Here is a 25,054-nt window from a genome sequence, read left to right as displayed (position 1 = left end):
TCCTTAATTCTCTGGCCAAAGCTCAGTTTGAGGGTAGAGGGTCTCACAGGAAGGAGAGAAGGAGTTTTGTATATTTTGATGGGAACATGGGAGGTTGGGCCCTCCATGGCCAGAGTCAGTGGTGGTAGGATTAGCACTTCAGGGAGGTCAGAAACAGAGGGATCTCAAGAAAGTCTTATCTGCTTGAGTGCACAGTGAGCTCTCAGTGAAACAAGGGACTGGTTGATGAAATGACTTAGGGACAGCATCATTTTAAAGTAGCAGCATTCCTGTGGCACAGAGTTTAAAGACAGTGTTATAGAGAGCCCGAAGAATAATTTAACCCGATGACTCTCACATTTGAGAGTATTTGAAATGTTAGCTATGGACTTTTTGTTGTTTTTGTTTCACAGTTCAAAGTCCATTTGTGTAGCACTACCAACGAGAAGCAAGGACCTATATTGAGGGCATCCTCTGCATCAGGCAGTATTAGAGTTTGCATTGCTCTCTCATGTAATCTTCAACAAAATCCCATGAGAATACAAGACTTACAGAAGGGAAGTGACTGCCATGGCCACAATCATTTTTGTACAGCAGAATCTTGTGAGTAAATCCCTTCTTTGAGATGAAGAAAATTATGGCCAAGGGAAACTGGGCGTGAGGGGTAATCCAATGTACTGTGTTGTTTAAAGTGTGAAAACAGTGTTCTGAATGTATTCACTAATTTAGCTAATATAATCTTAATAACCTCTTACTGTAATCCTTGAATTTATCACCCAAAATACTGAAAGAACACATTGTGACTCACTACAGATGTAAATCATCCCAGCAGAATGCTTTAATCCAGTCCCCTGTGGAAAGCCAAATAGCCTCCCTGCCTATTCCTTTCATGGTTGTGTAAATGGTAGGGGGCCTGGGTTGGAGTGAAAGCCAGCATTGTGTGAAAGAACAGCCTTTTGACAACCTTTGATTTATTTTAACCTCCTATTGTTTAGAACATTCTGCTATTTATTACTGCCAGGCACTGTATCCAAGAGCAGAGTTCCAATTCAGATTAATCTCTTACTCTTTGCAGCTGTTACAATTGTCTAGTTTAGAGTTCTAACGCAGCGGATTCTTTGATATTACAATTGTATGATTAGCAGTAATTCTCCTTTAACTACATATTGCATAGTAATCTCATTTTTAAATTTATTTCTTTTCCTACGATTATACACACTGAGAATGCTCTAGGTTTTTTCCTTAGTTAAGAGTGACTTCCATACAATTAATGACATTCTCATATCATCAAGTAATTCTTATAATCAAGAGCTAAATATATTAACATTTTACCTTCATTCCAGGATTTCCTGGAAAACCGGAAGATCCAGGAATCCCAAGAGGACCCTATTAAATGAAACCAGAAAAGTGATCAGATTTTTAAATTAATATCTAATTAAGTCATCTTTTATTCTTTGACAACATTCTGTATTTTGACACATGAGAAAAATCCACTTAGTACTTCAACATCACAAAGATAATGTAATTTTATTATAGTATCTTCCAACATTGATATGAAACAGTGCTAAAAAACTTGTCCAGTGGTATTAAACACAATAGAATTTCTTAGTTGTACTATATAAGAGAGTAAGTCCATCAAAACACAAATTGTTTGAAATAACTGCTTCTTGAGAGATGTACTTTCTTTGTATTAACCAAGTAATACAGTTTTGAGAAAGTTATGTTTTATACCATAATCTAGGTCTCTTTAAAAAAAAATGATGCTTAAGAATCATGAGGATATTTCAAAGTGATTTTTGAAGGGCTAATATGTGGATATTTGTCACCATCCTACATTTGGGAAGACATGCATAGAGTTTAAGCCATTGACTTAAAGGTCAGATTTAAAGGAAATGAGTATAAGAGGAATTCCATTCTAGGTTATCCTGATTCTTCTTTGAGGATTTGTTTTAATTCCATCAGTTTTTCAGTAACAAACTCTCTTTTAAACTACAGTTATTCTTTTCCTCCCTTCTTTTGTTTCCTTTTTATGAATAACGAGGGAGAAAATATCCTAAGGGCAAATAATTCAAATCTGATTTACCCTCCTAGTATTCCCCTGAACTCATCATGTTTTTTTCATCTATCCATCCGATAAACCATGCTATATTCCTGTTCATTTTATACACTCATCTTTCAAATCTTAGCTTGAAAGTTACTCCTTTTAAAGTCTTCCTTGATATATTTATCTCACTATAAACGTAGGTGCAGGTACCCTATATCTTGTTGCACTCTATAGCATAGCAGTTAGCAACAGCATTATGATACATTATTAATCGATATATCTCTCTTCCTTGATAGACAAGGCAGTTCCCAAAGATAAATTCTGTGTGTTTATCATCTTTTTATTCCAAGTGTCTGAGATACAGTGGGTGCTCTGTAAATTTTAATGAATGTACAAATGGAACAATAAATAAATGAACAAATATGAAAGTCATACAACTCACCATTGGCCCAGGTTTTCCAGGCATACCATGTGTACCTCGTTGTCCCTAATTAGGAGAAAAGGGGACAAGATAAAATTATATTTTCTACAGTATTTGCTCATAATTAATTCGTTTTATGAAAATTTCCATGTTAAAAACTGAAGAATAAATACTTAAAGTTAACCAACAACAACCTTAACTAGGTCAAAAGCAATTAAAATACATTTTTGTACAACAATAAGGTAGGAATAAACACATCTACCCTTATAACAATAACAAAGAACAATCATGACTTAAAAAATGAAACTGATTAAAATGATTCTTCTTACTTGAATGTATGACTTTCCATCAAATGAGCTCAAAGACAATGAAATTTTGTATACCTCAGTCTTTTTAATAAGCAGATTAACTCAGAGGAGTTAAGACCCTCCCACAAACTGCCCTCAGCTAAGGTAACATTCCCAAAATTATGCCTCTTCCAAGGTCAATGAAGCAGTACAAAGGATTGGCCCTCATTCAAGACAAGTGTGAAAAGCCATCCCGGTCCCATAGTTCTCATGGAACAGAAGACTCATGGAGACTGGGGTCTTTGTTGTAATTATAGTACAGTTTATATTCTCCATGCAACAAAGCCTGTTTTTTATTCATTTCTTCACCAATGTAGTTTCTGAGAGCACTCCCCAATAAATTTCCTGCACACCAGTCTTTGCTTTGATGCTGTTTCCTGGGAAACCTGAACTGAGACCAATACCATTGGTACCAGAAGTAGTACAAAAAAGCAGACTCTAAAATGGAATTTTAAAGCTGGATTCCTCACTGACCAGCTGGTGATCAATGAAGTCTGATTCACTCTTGACATCTGGTGGTAATGCAGCAATAAATATTGCCTCCAATGGTAAACTAAGAGAGGGCACAAGTGTAAGAGAAAGGGCTATGGGTACAATAGCTCAGGCACTTGAAAAGGTTTAGAAGAAATAGCAATTATAAAGTTGATGGAATTGCATGAACTTGTTGAATGAATACACTGGAGAAAGACTTTGAAAGGCTAATCGTGATTAATCATCAATATAAGATTCCTTGGAAGCATTTTAAAATCTTGTGATCTTCTACAGTCTGAGGGAAGAAAATCCTGAAGGTTGGGCCCAGGGCTTGATAAAGGTTCAAGAGTTCTTGAGAAGGTTGAATTCTAAAACATGGAAAGGCTGTTATGCCATGGTCAGGGGCTTTGATTAGAAGGAATGTAATTTGACATTAGGATATCTTAAGAACTTTGAAATCTCAACCCTGAAGCCTATGGGCCTGTAGAAATTCTCACCATTCCCACCTTTAACAGCTTATACTTCTCCCTTCCTTAAAGATGTTGCAGAAGCCTCTACTTTATCGGACAACATATGCTATCACCACCACCACCACTTGCCCCTGCTCGTTGGCCACCAGACCAATAACTAGCATCAAGTCACAAAATAACTGAGTTGAGGAAAATCTTCTTCTGATAAAAGAGGGAAAATACACCCCAAAGGAGCTATGAGTCCTATACATCATGTACAGCCAGAATCCAAAAGAGAATGTGTGGGAGTAGGTCCTGAAGGTACTGGATCGTGAGGGAAAGGATATAAAGTGGAGAACTTTAGTGATATGGAAATACTCTCCCATGATACACATTTAACACTCTCATAAATATCCTGAAAGATGGTATTAACATGGAAGATGGTTCTTGGAAACTCAGAAAGAGCAATGCCCCACACTAAGTGAGGTAGAAATGCCAGAACTGTCTTGGCAGACAGTAGAAGAAAGCACAGAGAAGTGAACATACTAGATCGGATATATTATGTAAGGATGGATACATCAACAGTTGACTATATTCTACAATATTTTCTATGTTTCCAGAGGACAGTCTATCTTCAAGGGGACAAGGATTGGCCTAGTGAGAAGGTCTCACTTCTCCCAAACCAGGGCCCTGACTTTGACACCATTGAGAAACTCTAAAGTGGTTTTCTTCTGTAAGCTAAGGGTAACATCAGGGGATGCTGTAAACCTGAGTGAGATTCCTAATACTAATGGGGATGATAAATGTAAAAATAATAGAGGCAAGGTGGCAGTCCTTAATTGTCCAAATGAAAACAGGTAAAATATAATGAATTGCAAGGTTGAAATATTAGCTGCCTAACCTTCAGAGATCTATGAAGAGAATTAATAGAATATTCCCCTTTTCTAGCTAGGTTCAAGGTACACAGGCAGACAGTAAAAGTATTTCTCAATCTATGCATTTAAAATAAATCAAAGACAAGGGTGCCTGCATGGCGTAGTTGGTTGAGCTTCGGACTTCAACTCAGGTCATGATCTCACTGTTCGTGGGTTTGAGCCCCGCGTTGGACTCTGTGCTGACAGTTCAGAGTCTGAAGCCTGCTTCAGATTCTGTGTCTCCCTCTCTCCCTGGCCCTCCCCTACTCATGCACTGTCTCACTCTGTCTCTCAAAAATAAATAAATGTAAATTTTTTTAATAATAAATCAAAGACAGATGATAAAGAAACTCAGCTCTTGTAAGGGTACACTCAGTACTTACCTTTCAGGATTGTGATGGATATAAAATAAAGATAATGGAAGAATGCTTGGCATATAAAACCTGCTTGAAAAATGTAACCTATTATTATAATTTTACTACTATTCCCAATTTCATATTTTCCCATGGACTATATTCCATGTTGCTGTAGGTTTTTATAGTTTTCTTAACTTCAGCATTCAGATAAGTAAGCAACAAATATACTGTGGTTGCATAAGATGTTAATATTAACAAAAGGTAGGTGAAGCGTACACAGAAACTCTCCATAGTATCTTTGTAACTTTTCTGTAAACCTAAATTTATTTCAAAATAAAAAATAAAGATAAAAAAATAAATTTAAATGTAGGCAACCAGTACCATAGTCTCATTTAAAAGACATGTTCAGTTCATTTGAGAGAGTTGAAATATACATACTTACAGGAGCACCCTGTGGCCCAAGTCTCCCTCTTTCTCCTGGCATTCCCCTTGGACCCTACAGATGAGAGAGGGGGAAAAAAAAACACCTCTTAAAGCATCTTATTTGAATTCTAAGGTAGTTTGACTACATCACACAACTCAATCGAGACTCAATATTATTAGCTACCAAACAATATGACCAAACAAGGAGCAACTTCAGGTTTGAAACTCTCTACCTGTGGGGATACATAACCTACCACCTCTTACCTAAACAGATTTCACTTTATATAGCTTTAATGGGCTAAGTCTATAATAATCCTGTTTAAACACTAAGAAACAAGAAACTTTTTCTATTCAAAGGGTGCAATTCTCTGAGCGTGCTGGTCTGCCAGCTGGTAATCAAGATTACTTCATCAGCTATCATATTTCCTCCATGTTTTTTTTATTTTGCATTTAAACATTCACTTAATATAGTCTAAAAAGCAAAAAATGCTCAAAGTATTAAATTGATACATACCATAGGACCCATGGCACCCATTGGACCAGTAGGGCCAGCTTCACCCTAAAGCAAAAATGAGATTATAGTACAGTATAAGAAACCTACAATTGATATTCACATCACTTTTTCTACGTGTATGTCATTTTAAAAGTATATTTTCAAACTGGCTATTTGAAAGGCATACTTGAAATGACGGACCTCAAAATTCTGCTGTATTACTTTTTCTCAAAGAGCGATGGCAATTTAGTTTCTATGGAAATAAGTATAAAATAAATTGAGGATATAAACAAGATTGATGGAACTATCACATCCGCCCACATTAATTAGTATCAACAAAGTAATTATATGTTTATGTCTGATGATAACTTAAGCTCAAGTAAAACTTTATATAAAGTTAAAATTGATTAATATTCCTTTAAGATCTATTATAGGAAGCTCAAAAATTAAAAATTTAAAGCCAACACACACACACACATACATATATGTATGTACATATATCTCACATTTATGTATATTTCACATGATGCTTCCCACTAAAAAGTCCTCTGTCCTTCTTCTATGGTCTCTCTCTCTCTCTCTCTCTCTCTCTCTCTCAACATAAACACATCTTGGGAAGAAACAACAATGGCTAGAAGGCCCTGGAATCGAAAGGGTACTTTAAAAATTGAGCTAATCGGGGAGCCTGGGTGGCTCAGTCGGTTGAGCGTCCGACTTCAGCTCAGGTCACGATCTCGCGGTCCGTGAGTTCGAGCCCCGCGTCGGGTTCTGGGCTGATGGCTCGGAGCCTGGAGCCTGCTTCCGATTCTGTGTCTCCCTCTCTCTCTGCCCCTCCCCTGTTCATGCTCTGTCTCTCTCTGTCTCAAAAATAAATAAACGTAAAAAAAAAAAATTAAAAATTGAGCTAATAAACTACCTAAACCTCTCAGATATTTTTGAAGGAGAAAAAAGAGTGAATTCGCAGTACCATCTTCATCCACCCATCTACACCCATCCTACACTGGTATAAACCCAGTGCCATGGTGGCTACTCTCAGGGGCAAATTTATCCATGTCACGTATCCTGCTGAATCTGTTGCCACTCATCTATGAAAAATTATATTTATCTACTCAACTATCCCTTTTCTATACTCCTTGTTCCTCCAGAATTTAAGTTGGTTCTGAAAAAACTGGTAGGGACCTGACGCAACCCTGAAATGCAACTGTGGGATTAGATTAAGCTACTGTACAGTTACCTTGGAACCAGGTGCTCCAACTTCACCTTTAGGGCCTTCAAGACCTTTGTGTCCCTAAGAAGAAAAATATAAATTTGTGTTTTTCTGCTCTTTTTGGTTATTAGATGTGTAAAAGAAGAACCAAAAATAAGCTCACAGAAAGTGTCTTATAAAAACAGATATTTAAAGTCGTTACCCAAAATGTTTACAAATTCTCAACATTTTTTGAAAGCCTATTCAAAGAAAATTAAATTAAAGGTTTTTTGAAAGCCTATTCAAAGAAAATTAAAAAGGTTTCTCCCTTCAAATAACATTTTTAATTTATGATGTTCTCACCCTTTAAATTTTTGTGACTTCATAGAAATTTATTCTATAACTACAAATGAAAAACTTATGGTGGCTTTATAGAAGACAAGTAATTGCAGAGTTTATATACTTACAAGATATGGGTTATAACTGGGTTGATATTCAAAATAATTAATAACTAGTAGAGCACCAAGCATTCTAATCAGATACTCACTACTCAAAACAGAGACCAACCAGTATATACTTATTAAATATCAGCCATGCTTTGTGATAGATAGATGATAGAAAGATGATAGATGATAGAAGATAGATAGATGGATAGATAGATAGATAGATAGATAGATCTACCTGCAATTTTTGGAATTTTGAGATTTGCTTCATTTGAAGGTAAATATTAATGCTGTTACATTCACAAATATGCTAACTTAAATACCCAATTCTATTTATCTAAAACACACATTGCAAACATACAAATATCTATTCTCTCCATATGTCAGAGCGCATTCATTTCATGGTTTGGGAATGCAGAGAATAGACTCCCCTTAAAACTGCAAGTCAGGAGGTGTTTCTTTACAGTTAACTTTAACAAAATTCATACAAACTAGTAATTAACAATGATCTTCTTTACTTGTTAACTCACAAGGAAACACATTCAAAACTGCATTTTGTTAAAGTTTCTGTAGTAAAATGTAGAAAAACTGAACTATGCAAATATTGCAAAGTTAAAAATTCCTGAATTTTTTGTTCCTGGTACCACTACCACAATTTACTAGGCAATATACCTGATGTAATGAAAGACAAAGACAAAGACAAAGCCACAACAGATAAAAGACCTCAGGAACATACATCAATTTAACACCACGTTGCATTAGTCAATAATTGCACTGTTTGCAAACTGTGACTATGACAGACGTGAACAAAAAGGGTTTCCTGTTTAAGCTGAAATAACTTTTCTGACTATGGATCATCACTCCTCTCTGGCAGATTTTTACAGTTCCTCTCAGGTATTTGGGATGACTGCCTCAAAGTAACCTGCAGCTTTCCTGACAACTCCTCGCTCTCTCTCCTGCTAAGAACTGTAGCTTTTCCTTCTGAATTATTTTAGCAGCTTGTACCACCATATCCACCACTTCCACCACCAGATCCATAACGATTACTGTAGGGACAAGCCCATGTTTCTTCCACCAAAACTGCCCCCTTCATGAGTCTATAATTTGATTGCTATTGTCCTCTATAATTTCCAAAATCATTATGGTTCCCACCACCACCATAGTTGCCTCCAACATTTCCTCCTTCATGGTAAGCATTATATCCTCCACCACTAAAGCCAAATCTGCCTCCTTGGTTTCCATATCCTGGTCCACCACCACCATAGCCTCCTCTACTATTGCAACCAGGACTACCCCCATAGTTGCCACCATCACCTCCGAATACACTTTATCCACCATCACCTCCTCCAAAACTACCTCTGCTGCCATTGTCTCCACCACCATAGCCTTCTCTTCCACCAAAGTTTCCACCATGGTCAAAGCTACCGCCACCTCTAAAGTTTCCTCCACGACCCATAGAGTTGCCAGATCCAACTCCATGACCTCTTTGTGATCTAGCAGACTGCATTTCTTGTTGAGAAATGGCCTTTTCCACTTCACAATTATGCCCATTAGTAGTATGGTATTTCTGAACAACAATTTTATCAACCTTATCATGATCATCAAAAGTTACAAAAGCAGGGGTGCACTGAGTGGCTCAGTCGACTAAGTGTCCAACTCTTGATATTGGTTCAGGCAGGTCGTGATCTCACAGCTCTGTGCTGATAGTGCAGAGCCTGCTTGGGATTCTCTCTCTCCCTCTCTCTCTGCCCCTCTCCTGCTTGGGCACATGCGTGCACTCTTTCTCTCTCAAAATAAATATTTTTTATAAAAGTTATAAAGGCAACCCTCTCTTTTTTCCACTCTGCCTGTCCTCCATAACTTCTATGGTTTCAATCTTGCCATACTTTTCAAAGAAGTTTCTCAGGTTATACTCTTGTATATCTTCTGTCATACCACCAGTGAATACTTTCTTCATCATTAGATGGACAGAATCCTCTCTAGAAATATCTCTCTTTGGTTCCCCTTCACACCCATCAACCTTTTGTTGTCAAGCACACATTGCTGTTGCCTCCTCCTAACACAAGAGCAATTCACAAAACCCAAACCCCTGGGGTCTCTCATCACCACGAAATCTGTGAGTGTGCCATGTCTCAAAATGTCCTCTGAAGCCATCATCTGTAGTTTCAAAGCTCAGACCACCAATAAACAGTTTTCTCAACTGCTCTAGTTCCTTTGGATCTTCTTCCTCCTCCCCCTGCTGGTGGCAGCCACTGCTGAAGTCAGGCTGGGGGCTACTGGGCAGCAGTTTTACCTCCATTTTGAGTGATATGTAATTTCCATATATGTAGATAATATATAACAATGACATATTAATTATCATGAGTTATAAAGACAGAAGCATTCCATGCCTTCCACATCGGGGTTGACTGGGCCCATCCTATGTTTTAGTGCACTTTCTAGTATCATGTCACTTATTTCATTATGGAGCAGTTATTTTTTCTTAACTGTAAACCTTATTAGCCTGAAGCTGACAACCATGGGATTTTTCTCATTCACCACTATGTCTTCTTTTGTAGCACAGTAGCCAGCATGGGGGTAAGAACACAAAATATATTTGTTATAGAATCAGATAAAATTCAAAGGAAATAGAAAAAAGCATTGTGAAGTTGGTGACCAGAGATGAATACTGACACTACAGCCAGTTAAAGACAACCGACAAATAGAATTGTAAAGATGTTAAAGGTAATGCCCCACCCACCCCCCCGGACCCTACTGGTATAAGCCATGGTATCTGCAAGGATTATAAAGGATTGAACTTACTCGGTGACCCTTCAGGCCTGGAAGACCAGGAGCCCCAGGAAATCCTCGAGCTCCCTATGGGAAAAAATAGAGAAGGCATTTGAGAGTCATTAATAAGAACAGGAAACTGCTTAATACACTTTTTGTTCAAACTGAATATCTAATACATAGTTTTCCACTAACATACCAAAGAAGAGAAAGGGGCAGTGTACTTTTAATCTGTCGAAATACACCTAGATGATCAAAAATTAGCAAAGCAAACTCACTGTTAGGTATGGAAACATGACTTACACAAAGACATGGAATAATGCCAGGTATTGATTTGATGACATTTCCAAATTTTGAAATTATATCACTGCATTATAATTAGTAGCAAAAAAAAAAACCCCACAACATAGAAAAAACAAAGAAAAAACAAGAAAATAAGCCTGAATCAACATGTTCAATGTCTGAATCAACTAAGTCACTGTATATGGAAAAAAAACCAGAAAAGTAACTTAAGGAAAACTATGCTTTCTCTATATTGTGCTTTACTTGTGGCAGAAGAATCAATACACTTGTACACACCAATGTGTTTTATTTTCTCTGAACTACTAAATATTGGCAGCAGAATATGATTGGGGAGATTGCATTAAAATGTGATCAGAAATTGATTTCAAGTAAAATGTTCAGAAGCTTTAGGGATTTGTGATTGTTTAAAAGATTAATTGAAGAAATGAAATATCCAACAGAAGGGATGGTCAAGAATACGGAGAGAACAAGTTGGTTCCTTGACTCAATAACTCCTTAATTGATGCTAATTTTGTGCATCCTCCACCTAAGCATAGTGAATAAAAAACAATAGAAATCGAACAGAAAATTAAATCCAAATGGTATGACTACTTTGAAATGATGCTTCAAACTTTTTCCTCATACCCTCTTAAAATAGATAAGGACCCGGTGACTTAATTATTCAGTTATTCTCATTGCCTACATTAATTTGGTTTTGAACTGAATGCTATTACCACTGGTACCAGTCGATTGAGTACACTGATAGCATAGGTTGCTGTATCAATTATTAACAATTATTACTATTAATCTGCATATGCCTGGCACTAAGCCTTATGTGAGTGGGCATATCCCTGGCACTAAGCCTTACGTGAGTGGGCATTCAAGGAATAATCATTGTATAAACAACTGAAGAAATGGTTTAACATTTCTCTTAACACTCAAGCACTTTTCCTAAGCCTTCCTAAGGAACTTCTCTTATTCGAACACAATCTTACACAGATGGAAAAGTCTTCTGTTTTGTACATCATTGCCTTCATTCACTGTTTCCTAAATGAGTGAATACTCCTTAAATGAAATTCATATGATAAAAGCAAAGCAATCATTCCTCTGTGACCTCTTGTAGGGAAAATGTCTCAGTAGTGCTTTAAGGAAGGATTATAACAGTCAGGGCACATCAAACTACGTTCTCTGGACAAATAAAGTTCCACTAATTCTTCTGTTTACACAGCCCTGCTTAGGAATTCCTCACTTCAAGAACTTCCTTTAAGTTTTTCCACTGGAATTCTCCCCTTTACATAGATTTGCTCCCCTCTTTCCTGAGCAGAAAACACAGTACACTGAGCCTATAGGAGAATTACTGAACTATGTTATTTCAAGTAATTAGTTAACTTTGAGTTTTTGTGGTCTGCAAGGAAATTCTCAAGTGATTACATATCTCTAATGCAACAAGAAAATGAACCAGATGTACCAGTACTCATAAAATTTTCTCTTTCTGCTGACCCAAGACTGTCATCACACCCCAATCACATGTCATTGCACAGCGCTCGCAGAGTGCATCTGTGACATGCTGGCAGGGCCTGCTTCCTCCCCATGGAGGGCCCACACTGAGAGGATGTGCAAGAGTGCAGCAGGGTGGGAGTTCAAGCCTGGACCGGCTGACGTGGACATCTGTGCTAATGACTAAACCTCATGCCTTCGTCTGCACTGACTCTCCAGGCTGATGGGGGAGGAAAGGAAAGAGAGAGAGCAGGGAGCTGGGAAATTGGTTTTATATTTGAAACTAATCCTTACAGCCCTGTAAATTCCCTTAAAAGATGAGCACTCATTTATTTAAAAAAAATCCAAGCATTGAACCTCAATACTTTTCAGGAAGTAAATGGAGACTAATTCAGCACTATTGGTTGTATTGATTGCAAGAAACATTAGAAAATCATAGGAAATGTAGGGAGTAGAAGGTTAAATCCATTTAGAGGATGCCAGACAAGAAGAAACTTTAAGAGCAAGAATGTTAAGAGGGTTTCGCTTGGTGATCTCTAATTTTCCCCATTGGCTGCGTAGCATATCCTAGCAGAGGGCCTATAAAAGTAACATGAGTGAGGACAGAAAGGTGGGCTTAGAATATGGCCAAGGGGCTCAGATCCTGAATTCTTGGTGGAGTGCGTCACCAGGGACATGTCTCTGTAGTAAACCAAGGGGGGAAAAACAGCTCTGTTAGGAGTGCTGGCCATCAGTATATCTTGTCATAAGATTTTAGGGTCCAGAACACCAATTAAGGATTTCAGCCAACATTAGGGTTTGGAGAGCAGCCAAAGAGGCATAATTTATTGCCCCATCATATATAAAAAACAAATCAATAAATTTTCAAGCTGTTCTTTTTGATATGTGAACAACAAAAAATAAAATATTAAAAAGATAAATGGGATTAGGATGTTGGGAAATGTAAAGAGGTCAGGCTGGTGACTTTGCAAATTTGACAGTAAGTTTGGAGAGTATCCATATTAGGTTATAAAATGATTATCTGATGCCAATTGTTCATATGGGGCCAATGCAAAATAGGAAATTGGAATTAGCTATCACTCTGGCAAAATGTACTGCTTCACGATGACAGAAGGGAACATATGTTGGTGAGAGCAACTAGTCCACATGCATAGAATGAAGCACAAGGTAATTTTAATGTTCTTTGCCTTTCAAAGTTGGCCTTCATGGCATTGTACTGACAATTATAAACTTACTGGAGATCCTGCAAATCCCACTTCACCAGGGTTTCCATTTCTACCAGGTTCACCCTTTAAGGTAAAAAAAAAAAAAAAAAAGGCAAGGTGAGGGAGAAACAAAGAGGATTCAAATGTTCCCTTCTAAGACTAGATGACGAATCAATTGCAGACAAAAGACTTTTTAAGAAAGCTCATGCCCAAAGCTGTAAACAGTATAAAAGTACTGGCTCTACTCCTGATGGCAATCCATTAGAGCAAGTCAGTTTGTGAAGTTCTCATTAATTTATCCAGAAGAAGAAATTAATATAAATTATACTAGTCTGACCTAGCTTACCATTTCATAAACGTCAAAATTTACACACATGTACACACAGAGGCATATGCTATGAAATTCTATATCCTCATGTGGCACTGAATTAAAAGTTTTTAAGAGTACTACTTGTCATTTCTTGTGATAAACTAAGAACTACTAGACATATTTTCCTTATGACCAAATTCAATGTAATCTCCTTAAATAAATCTCACAACACACAAGGAGAAAGTATTTACTTGGTGTAGTATCACAGAGAAATTAATGATTTAACCATGGCTTTATCCTCAGCTTTGGTACAACTAACAAAAAAAATCCAGAGAAGCAAATCTGTTTTTGCACCCTGTTTTTAGATCACATGTTATTACTGTTAAAATCTGAAGTTGAGTCTCAACTTTAAAAATGAGGAAATGGCTTTTTCAGCATTGGAGAACAATATTGGCACTATACTATCAGCACGTTAAAAAACTCCATTCAATGAAGACCTCGTGATGATGGTTAGCCATCAGAGCAATGTATTTTTCTTTAAATTCATTTCAAAGGTTCCACCAGCAAAAGTCGGGGCTATCATGACAGCAATTCTAGTATCTTACAGAGAAATTATAATGGACAAAAAAAACCTGGGGAATACAAGGAAAAAGAGAATACCACCAAGATTAAGAATACTTTTAGATTTTGTAAAACCACACTCTGAGTTCTCCAGTTTTGTGTGCATTTAATGGAAGCTAAAAGTGGAGAAAATAAATTGGGAATTAATGAATAATATTCATGTAGCTCCTTCTTAATTTCTGCAAAATTTCAAAGCAAAATGAAGGATGGCAGCTTACATCTTCACCAGGTTTTCCAGGAGGGCCCTCTGGTCCACGCGCACCTATTGGGCCCTAATAACAAAATAAAACAAAAGGAAAAAAAGTAAATTTACTTATATTTACCTATACCTACCAATGAGATAATCTAAAATATTGTTGAGACAAATGAAAAATATCACAGAAAATAGCTTTATTAATATTCTGAATTTTATGTTGCATGCCTCGATTAGGTACTCAAAGGAAAGAATTTTAATTTTATGAATGCAAATATCTCAGCATGGTCTGCTAACCATATTCAAAGCCTCTGAACTTAAATACTCTACTACAGGGGCGTCTGGGTGGCTCAGTTGGTTAAGCATCCACTTCAGTTTGGGTCGTGATCTAGACATCTGTGAGTTCAAGCCCACGTCAGGCTCTGTGCTGACAGCTCAGAGCCTGGAGCCTGCTTCAGATTTTGTGTCTCCCTCTCTCTCTGCCCCTGCCCCACTCACACTCACATTCTCTCTGTCTCTCAAAAAATACATAAATATTAACAAAATTCGAATACCCTGCTATAAGAAACATATGTCTTAAGCACTGTCCATAATACAGGCCTCCTGAACTGGACTGTAATTTCTTGCTACTTTAGGAAAGAGCTGGTAAAATAAATAATTCACAATATTATTATAATGCTGGGCCCATATTTAACTGGGTCTACATGCTTACTTGACATTTACCATTGGTCCAGGTTCACCAGGTTCGCCAGGAGGTCCTGTAGGGCCAACACCACCCTAAAATTGAGAACAAATTATGTAAATAAATATAATTATATGTTTATTATATATACAAACCAAAGAAAAACAGAATAAATTAAATTGTTGGCTCTACCACTTTCCAACTTTGCGTGAGTCACTTAATCTCTCTATACCTCAATTTCCTAATCTTTGAAGTGAGAATAATCAAGCTACCTACTTCATTAGGCTATTGTAACTCTCTTAATAACAAATGCATGTTAAGAACCTAGAATAATGCTGGCACAGAGTGTTCCATCGATGGGATAGCTATCATCATGATCATGATTGTCATCTTCTTCATCATCACCAACAACTACATTTTCTATTCACCAATGGCAGTAATATAAAATGGCGCGAGGTAAAACTCCACACACATGATAATGACAATATGGTAAGAGCTAAGAATTCTTTCTTTCCCTTTCTCTTGAAAACTTATTTCCTACTGCTGGTTAAATCACCACAAAAATTAAAAGAGCACTACGTTACTATTTTATTGGTATTTGATATGCTATAGAAACAAAGTATAGTATTATATTCTTCTTAAAGATTCCATGGATTGATTACCTTGACTGTGATTTCTAACACCACATGGTGGTAGCTTCTGTGATCTGATTTCACAGCCTCAGAGTTAGCACATAACCAATTATGAGAATTTTCATTATGATGTGAGATAATGATCTGTTATTTCAGAAGCGAAGGTACAAAAATTCTTTTCATTGGAGGCCAGTCACATAAAGAATCCAGATGATGGAACTTCAGTCCCATGAAGAAACTTGAAAAACATATTGCATATATTTCTGAGCAGAAGTTAATTAAATACAGCCTGTTCAAAGTGAGCATTACAATATGAAATTGAAAGGCTGGGCAAAAAACACTCATGTCACAGAGACCTTATTTGTATTTGTTTCTTTTTTGCTATAGTATGTAGTTTAATCATAAAAAGACTTACTTGCTGCCCTTGTAGGCCTTGAGGTCCCCTTGGGCCAACAGGACCCTTAAAAACAAATGAGAAGAAGAGTTGGAGAGTGTTCATGACAATTAGGCCAAACATTTCAAAAATGTTGAATCAGGCTTAGAATCTGGAAAAGTGAAGCTCTGACAGCAGAAGATGATGACATTCTCCATTTGTACTCATCTGGAATGCAGCTAAATTCAAGAAGATTAAAGTCTGGACAACATTTGGGATGATTTTATACATACTTTCAGTCTCATAAAGGGAAAAAAGGATATGCCTGTGTACACCCAATGTCTTTGGAACAAGAGCATTTGCATGCATGAGGGTGGTTCTGTTAAGCCAGAACAGCCAACAAAAGAAAAATCTTGGCAGGCATTATCAAACTGTCTATATCAAACTGTTCTTCAGCTTCATGGCAGAAAACTCATAATTTAAGTGAGCACATCAAATTAAAGACTTATGAAGCCATCAACAATATTGACTAGTTTATATTAAGTGTTAATTTACAATTATCTATGGCACTGAGATTTCTGGATTCTTTCTGTCTTTCATAACATACATTTAAAGGATCCACACAGGCTTTCCCCTATTAAACATGAAATAATTATACCAAGGCATGACAAAGGGAAGAAAAGGAAAATGCAATTTGAAACATTTTATTAATAATATATCTACCTAATTTTACCTAATTTTGCAAATGTCAGGGAAAGTGAAATCAAATCAAAACCATTTGTTCTTATGGCAAAAAAATTAAACTTTTATTGTGAATTGATCAGATTTTTAGCTAGTAAGAAAGTAAAAGCCCCATTAAAAAAAATAAACATAGGGATGCCTGGATGCCTCAGTCGGTTAAGCCGACTTTTACTCAGGTAGGGATCTTGTGGTTCCTGAGTTCAAACCCAACATTGGGCTCTCTGCTGTCAACGCAGAGCCAGATTTGTATCCTCTGTCCCCTTCTCTCTCTGCCCCTCCCCTGCCCTCTCTCTCTCTCTCAAAAATAAATAAATATTTAAAAAAAATTAAAAAAAAAGATTCTCCCATAAAATAATAAAACAACAACAACAAAAAAGATTCTCCCTCTCACTCCGGCCTCCCCTGCTCATACTCTCTCAAAATAAATAAACATTTAAATAAATAAATAAACAAACAAACAAACAAATAAACAAACATATATGCAATTGAACTTCTAATGGATGAAAACTCATATATTTCAGAAAAATATCCCAAGATAATCATTGTATGAGCCCATACTGCTAGTGACTTAAAAAGTATACAAACAATATTTAAGTCACTCATAATGCTGGCCTTAAGGATGGGTAAAGGCGGTGGTTCTGTGGTCTAATTTTATACTTGTTATTGCCTTGAAACTCCATTAATCTGGGATGCCTTTGAATTATGTTATGAACAAGAAAAGCATGGGATTGTTGGTTTGATAAGTATTAATTCATTCAGTGAGCTTGTATTCTCCGAATACCCAGGTTAAAGTACTTGCCCAGAGAAAATGGGACTCTTTTTGGCAGTTGAAGAAATTCAAAAGAGGATCGGAACGGTTAGCAGGTCCAGTCAGGAAACTTCAGAGTTGTTGGCATAGGCATCCAGAGGATATTACGTAGGAAATAATGAAAATTAAAATGGCAAAATTTCCCATGTCAAAATTTTGCCAGATCACTTTTTCTAACACCATTAAAAGTACAGTTTTTGTTGTAGTAGGTTATATGTTTAAATTTTTTATTTTCTTCCAATTTTAAATAAAATATATAGGCAGCCCTTTATTAAAGTCAACAAATACTTCGCACAGTTATAAATGGAACACCCACTAGGCTTTTTTAATTGGTGCATGGCAGGATTTGATACATAAATTGAATGAATTAATGGGTGGATTTATTTAAGAAGACACATATTACTTCTTGGGGTGCCTGGGTGGCTTAGTCAATTAAGCATCCCACTTGATTTCAGCTAAGGTCATGATCTCATGTTCGTGAGATCGAGCCCCACAGTTGGCCTCCAGGCGAACAGCATAGAGCCTTCCTGGGATTTTCTCTTTCTACCTCTCTCTCTCTGCCCTTTCACCACCAACCCCCACCCCTGCCCCAATCTCAAAATAAACTTACAAAAAAATAAGACACATATTACTTCTTAATTAGCAAATTCAAACCTTGCTTTACAAAATGTTATTTTCCACAAGAACCTTGATTATCAGTAAAATTTTCACTTACCACAGATCCAGGCATCAGTCCTACTTGACTCCCAAGTCCAGATTTTTCATCCAATCCAGCCATCTGAGCTGAAAATGGCTATAAATGCAATATCTTCATGTTATTTCCAAAGTAAGACACATATATCAACAAACTTAAATTCAGAAATGCACATTCTCTGGGATTCTTATAGAATGGCTCTGTTGAGAATCATTTGATATTTTAGACTTTAAAGCACAGAAAAAGATTCAAATTGTTTTTCATTGTATGTGTTTGATTGAACAATCTTCCTTAGAATATTCATGACTATGTTGCTTCAGAATAACGACTTCAATGGGCCAAATGTCTCATACTTGGTAAAAGCATGTATCATTCTTCCAGTCTCATCGATTTCAGCTTTAAATCTCTTTATCTGATTTTCTCCCATGCCAAAAATCTGAACAGAGCCTAAGAGATGCTTTTAAACATTTTCCCTAAAGATTCCAGTTTCAATTTGAGACTATTTTACTTAGATGGTATTCTTGTTTCTTTGTTCATGACCAGTAAACTTTACACTGTATTTATATAAGTTGATAAAGATTTTACAATCCTTCTAATCTTTGACTATTCTAAGAATTGGCAACAGTTTTACCTATTTTCTTTCACATCACAGAAACTCTGGTAACCCAACTGACCAAAATTGTCCACATATATTCCGGGAGTTCTTTCCAGATTTTGGGGGGTAAATGTGTATATTATTAAAAAAATTAATTGGCAATTACTTCTACAATCAGTTGAGAAATAAATGTATAAATTGTTATAAAACAAAAATCATATTTCAGGGCTTCATATGTTCCTTTGTTTTGCTATGCAATCTACTCATAAATCACCTATGTCTGCCACTAAGAATTCAAAGAAGCAGGTATAGAAAGATATTTTGCTTTATTTTATTTCTCGCAGGAAACTAAAATTTGGGAAGTAATCAGATAACATTTTTAGTGTCAACTAGGTAGCCCTTTCTATATACATCATAATGGATCTGTCATCCTCCCTTCTTGTGGAGGAAATGACACAGATTTTGTGACCATTCTGAGCCTAAGAACAGCAGAAGATTAGAGATGTTTCCCTTTTCAATTCATATTGGGAACAATATTAGCAGTCCTTTAGAATCAGCAGAAAGAACCAAACCAGTTCCAGAACTGACACTGAGAAATAAGTCACTCAAAGCGGTACTTTACAAAATGCTCTTGTGAATTTTCTGACAATTCTCTGTGGGTTTCCGAGTTCACTGCATTCCCTTAGCTGCTGTTGCAGTCAAGGGCCAACTTCTGAACTAAGACAACTTAAACTCTTAATAATGTATCAAAATTTTGGGTGAGGATGGGCAAAATAGGTGAAGGGGATTAGGAGGTACAAACTTCTAGTTATAAAATAAATAAGTTACTGGAATGAAAAGTACAGCATAGGGGATACAACGAATAATATTGCAATAATATTGTATGGTGGCAGATAATAACTATACTTATCATGGTGAGCACTGAGTAATGTATAGAATTGTTGACTCAATAGGTTGCACACCTGAAACTAATATAACATTGTATGTCAACTATACTTCAAAAATTAAAAAAAAATTAAAAACTAATATATAATCTAAATATAACAGTCAACAATATATAGAACTTACCCTGCTCATGCCATCAGGTCCTGGGTGGGATGGATGTCCAGGAGGCCCAGGGGCACCAGGTTGACCAGGAACACCCGGTTCTCCATCAATTCCCTGAGGACCACGAGGACCCTGGAAAAACAAGCCCATGCTCATTAGAACCCATTGCCAAATATGTACTTAAGTAGAAATCTAAAAGACAGACTTCTTGATGGAGAGGAAGTGTTCATTATGTTTAAAATGAATAGCCATACTGTATGATTCCAACTCTATGACATTCCTGGAAAAGGCAAAATTAGGGAAACAGTGAAAAAGATCAGTGGTTCCCAGGGGTTGGGGTGGGAATGGGGAGATCAAAAGGCAAACCACAGGAGAATTTTAGGACAGTGAAAACACTATGAATGGTACTGTGATGATGATGTATGTATCAGTATACACTTGTCCAAACCCACAGAGTGTACACCACGAAGAGGAACTCTAATGTAAACTATGGACTCTGATGGGAGATGTCGATAATGGGGAAGGCTATGCATGTACGGGGACAGAGCATATATGAGAGCTCTTTGTGCCTGCTTTGATTTTTGATGTGAACCTCAAACTTCTCTAAGAAAAATAAAATCTTAAAAAAAATAGACTGCAATCCAGCCAACTACAGCAATTTCATCAGCTCTGCTGACACTGCTGACTTCAGCACGGATCACAGCCTCTGCTTAGGGGCATGGTATATTTTGGGTAAGAATTTTAGTCTTGATGTGTTAAATCCCCAGTAATGAGCTGTCTTGGAATAATTATAAAATTTTATTGAGTTCACCAGTATTCTAGAATAAGCTTCCTTATTTGGTTGGTTTTGTGGTATTTAACCAATAAGTTCTAAATTCACATGTCTGTCTTAGATTATGGTTAACTATATATGTGCTTGCTTAACCTCCTCCTACTGAAAATATATATATATATATATATATACACATATATACGTATGTATGTATGTGTATATGTGTGTGTATATATATACATACATATGTGTGTGTACATATATATAGAAGCTCCTTGACTGGTATTTGTGGCTTTTTTAATCTTTCTAATATTTTGATGTTTTGTATAGTTCTTGGCACATAGTAGACCCTCGATATATGCTTATTACATCTTCACATTTCAATCCTCTTTATTCTACTACTTAAGTTCTGGCATGCTTTGTTTTTCTTACCACCCCTAAAGGTGGATCAGACCAATGAGAAACAGAGGAAAAGGCACAGTGATCCAGCCAAGTCTAGTTCTCAGAGAAGTGAGCAATGATTTCTAGCTGCCAAATTCCACCCTCCTCCCAACCCACATTCTGAAGGCAGCTTGGTGAACAGCCACGTCCTCAGTTCTGGAAATGTTCTGTCCTCCAACCTCATCATTCCCACAAGTCTTGTGAAGTATTTTCTGTCTGTTTAACCCTGAAGAGTCTTAACAGTCTTCAAAAAGAAAGAAAGGACCAAAGAACTCAAAGTCAATATGATTTTTATAGTTAGAAGCAGGGATCAAGAAAAATATGATAAGTGAATTGGAGTTTAAAAAAAGAAGCTTCTCCTCTCTAAACATGAGAACACCTCCTGGCTTACAAAAGTAATTCAAATATGAGCTGATACAGCTGAAGGAGGACATATAAAACAAGATGAGGTGGGAAAGGGGGCAGCTGGCATATGATGGCTTTGGGGAGGGTGGCATAATTTAATTAATATATTCAAATATTTGTATAGATTCATATAGATATATGTATTTCTTAAAAGAGTAGAAGATAAGCAAACGCATCTATTCAAATAGAAGTAGATAGTCTGAAAAACACTTTGAAAACTGATTTCTCAGGAAATTATTCTCATCCTTTATCAAGTCAAATGCTTTCTGACTCTTAAACCACTGTAGAGTCACTTAACTCTTTTCATTAGACATAAGAGGCTGATGTAAATTGCTGTCTAGGATTCCTGATCATACACATGAGAGCAACATGAGCTGGAAATTCATACTGTCAATGGTGGCACAGACAAAGTTAGTAGTATGATCTACTCAGAGCCTTGTGTGGAAAACTTTTAATGTGTTTCTGAAATATGAAATTGCTAACTGATAACCAGGTATCATTGTATACAAAAAATGAACTAAAACATGTCTCCTCCCAAAAAGATTTCTAAAGACAAAACCAAAAACTGCATTTAGTTTCAATGAGAATAGAGAGAGGTTTGGGTGGTATTGATCCTCAAAAATCATATGCTTTCTCCATCCCTCTGTGATTAATTAATCTGTGATTACTGCATGGCCACCACCCTCCACCGTGATTAATTAATGTGAAACATTAATAATCATGTTTCAAAGTCTTATTCTGAAGACAGCCCACTTTTCTATTGACTTCATGATGCATTCAGTGTCTCCAAAGAATCTCCTCTAAATAGCCTACATGAGTTACACTTCTACAAATTGAGATTAAAATTAATAAAAATTTTTTAAGTTATCCAAAATTAAGTGAACATAATTATAAGTGAAAGTAAGAAAAAATATAATACATGAGCAGTTTTACTGATAAACATTGAAAACAAAAATATAATTTGGGAACACATTAAAATATATACTTTCATATTTCCAAGTGAGATGAATTACATACATTTTATATTAAGGTAAATATTCTATTTATCATCATTCTCTCCCATTCCTGAAGATACTCTAGTACTAATTTCAGGCAGCCATTTACAATACAAAGTACTTATAGATTACCACTAGGTGGCGACCTTTAAACATTCACAAATAGAAAGGACTAACTACCTCAGTCCTCAGGAACTTTATTCACTATACACACACACACACACACACACACACACACACACACACACACATTATGAAATGTTAGAGTTGGTAAAATATAGCATATTTCCCATTTTACATATGTAGAAACAGATCTACAGAGGTTGAGTGTCACATGCAATTAGAACTCAGCACACCCTATCTATCTCCTGACAGATGGCTAGTTTGTCACTATGAAGTTACTAGCATTACTTAGTTAAAACTAAGGACATATGATAAGAGACAGTCCTGGGGGTCACTGATGAGTCATGAAGACTTCCGGAGAGTATTTATATCACAGTAGTTCTCAATCCTGAGCACTTTTGCTCCCCTCCCCTGGAGACACTTGGTCACATCAAGAGACATTTTTGTTGTCGCAATTGTATGTGGGAGGAGGACAGGTGTTGCTACTTGGCATCTAGTGGGTAGAAATCAGGAATGCTGCCAACCATCCTACAATGCATAGCTATTATGTGGCCCCAAATACCAATAGTGTTGAGGCTGAGAAACCATGCATTACATAGTGAGCATTCTGTAGTGTCTGATGGTAACGGAAGCAGGAGGAGAAAACGGTATTTATGATTGCAGTACCACCCTACGTTGTGCAAGCCACAGCTTTAGTCTAGTTAAGCAGCTCCTGCAAGTCTTGGGACCTGAGGCAAAATGCTCTACCAATGGATATTTTGTAACATCATGCCAGTATCTTGCAATTGGCCATAGTGGAAGTATTTACACCAGGGAAATCAGCAAAAGTATAGGCACATTTTTTTAATGAGACAGTTGTTAAAAACTATCATCCCACTGCTTGCTAGGATTAACAGAGGAACAGACTGCCTATTTGGGCAACTGCCAGGATTGTTTTTGCTTAATTCCAAATAAATAACTACTCCTCACTCTTTTAAATACACACACACACACACACACACACACACGCACGCACACACACACCCCTAATTCCCATTGATTATCTCAGGGCTAACCAAGATAGGAAGGGCAGCATATCACACACTAAGTTAAGAAAAGAAGACAGGGTGACAGCAGACTCACTGAATCCTAACAAGGAATTCTGAAAACGCAATCACTATTTCTATAGTAACTTCCACCTAGACTTAGGACTAAGTGTTATCAATTATCCTGGGCACAAGTACATTGATGCACAATGTTACTGCATGGCCACCACCCTCCACCTAATTGAAATTATCTTCTACTTGTTTATGTCATTCTAGACCCTTGGACAGGCATCTAGAGAGCTACTAACAGTATTCAGGTCACCAATACTCATGAAGCAGCTCAGTAGAACAGCAGTGAAGAATGAATACCAGCATAAGATAATCAGAACATAGCATTACTGCACACATATAAGACTATGCCCCATTTCCCTGGGGTACTGTCATTTACCTGCATGCCTGCCAATACCATCCATTACTCCAGCCCCAATTTTGTAGTACTGTCATCATGCAATACTTGGTCAAACGTATTCAAAGATGAATCAAGAGGCAAGAGTTCCAAGCAACATGATCTAAAATACATTTTTCTTTATTTACATATTCAAGGTTGTCTGTTGCTCTCCTGCTCATCTATTTCTCCCATACAAATATGTATAAATACATATTTGGAAAGCTAAAAACCTAGAGAGTTAAATTTAGTAGACATTAGACAGAAAATTAAACAGCACAAGTTTTTCTGATTAAAACATAAGATAATGATAGCAATACAAAAATTAAGCAAGTTATTTAATACAGAAAGACATTAGTTTCTGAGGGTAAGATATAAAAAGAAACAGAATCGCTATCCTAGGACTTGCTAATAAGAAAAAACATCTGGCATGTGTTATATAATATCTTCATGTTTTATCTCCAGGGTATCAAGTTGATCATTTAAATTTAAAGGTGTTCCCTTTGTTCTGGTAATGGATTTGTTGATTTTTAAAATGACTCCTTTGATAGTTCTGCAGCAGCTGCACAGTGAAAATAGATAGAGTGTTATTTGGGAAATAAATTCATTGTACAACCACTTGAAATAAAATTTAGTCCTCTAATAATTTTTTTTCCTTTATCCAGTTTGGTTATCCCTGCAGCAACCACAGATCACAGAACTTTGGTGTTTTATCTCAACAGTACATTCCTGGCATTGTTCACTCATGATTTACAACTTCTGAAAATAACATGAGGTATTCATTATGTTTCCTTAGGTTTTCTACTTTATTTTACTTTGACCTCACGAGGGACAAAGAAATGTCATTTGTGTTACCTAAAAAGATAATAGGTA

At 36.6% G+C, this 25,054-nt stretch overlaps 1 protein-coding gene and 1 pseudogene across 1 annotated transcript in view; both read right to left on the bottom strand.

Annotated features, from left to right (window-relative positions):
- Window positions 1–25,054, bottom strand: part of COL5A2 (collagen type V alpha 2 chain) — a 146,761-nt gene that overhangs the window by 39,706 nt on the left and 82,001 nt on the right. The window contains exons 7-18 of the mRNA XM_078451101.2: window positions 19,997–20,107; window positions 18,355–18,432; window positions 16,133–16,177; window positions 15,127–15,180; window positions 14,429–14,482; window positions 13,310–13,363; window positions 10,329–10,382; window positions 7,132–7,185; window positions 5,919–5,963; window positions 5,424–5,477; window positions 2,466–2,510; window positions 1,312–1,365 (exon numbers count right to left, since the gene is read on the bottom strand). Coding sequence (XP_078307227.1) covers window positions 1,312–1,365; window positions 2,466–2,510; window positions 5,424–5,477; window positions 5,919–5,963; window positions 7,132–7,185; window positions 10,329–10,382; window positions 13,310–13,363; window positions 14,429–14,482; window positions 15,127–15,180; window positions 16,133–16,177; window positions 18,355–18,432; window positions 19,997–20,107 — 702 coding nt within the window. The remainder of the gene's footprint in view (window positions 1–1,311; window positions 1,366–2,465; window positions 2,511–5,423; window positions 5,478–5,918; window positions 5,964–7,131; window positions 7,186–10,328; window positions 10,383–13,309; window positions 13,364–14,428; window positions 14,483–15,126; window positions 15,181–16,132; window positions 16,178–18,354; window positions 18,433–19,996; window positions 20,108–25,054) is intronic.
- Window positions 8,518–9,825, bottom strand: LOC144617280 (heterogeneous nuclear ribonucleoprotein A3 pseudogene; annotated as a pseudogene).

The sequence above is a fragment of the Panthera onca genome, chromosome C1 (assembly GCF_046562875.1).
Source record: "Panthera onca isolate mPanOnc1 chromosome C1, mPanOnc1 haplotype 2, whole genome shotgun sequence".
NCBI lineage: Eukaryota > Metazoa > Chordata > Mammalia > Carnivora > Felidae > Panthera > Panthera onca.
This window is presented reverse-complemented; position numbering and strand designations above follow the sequence as displayed.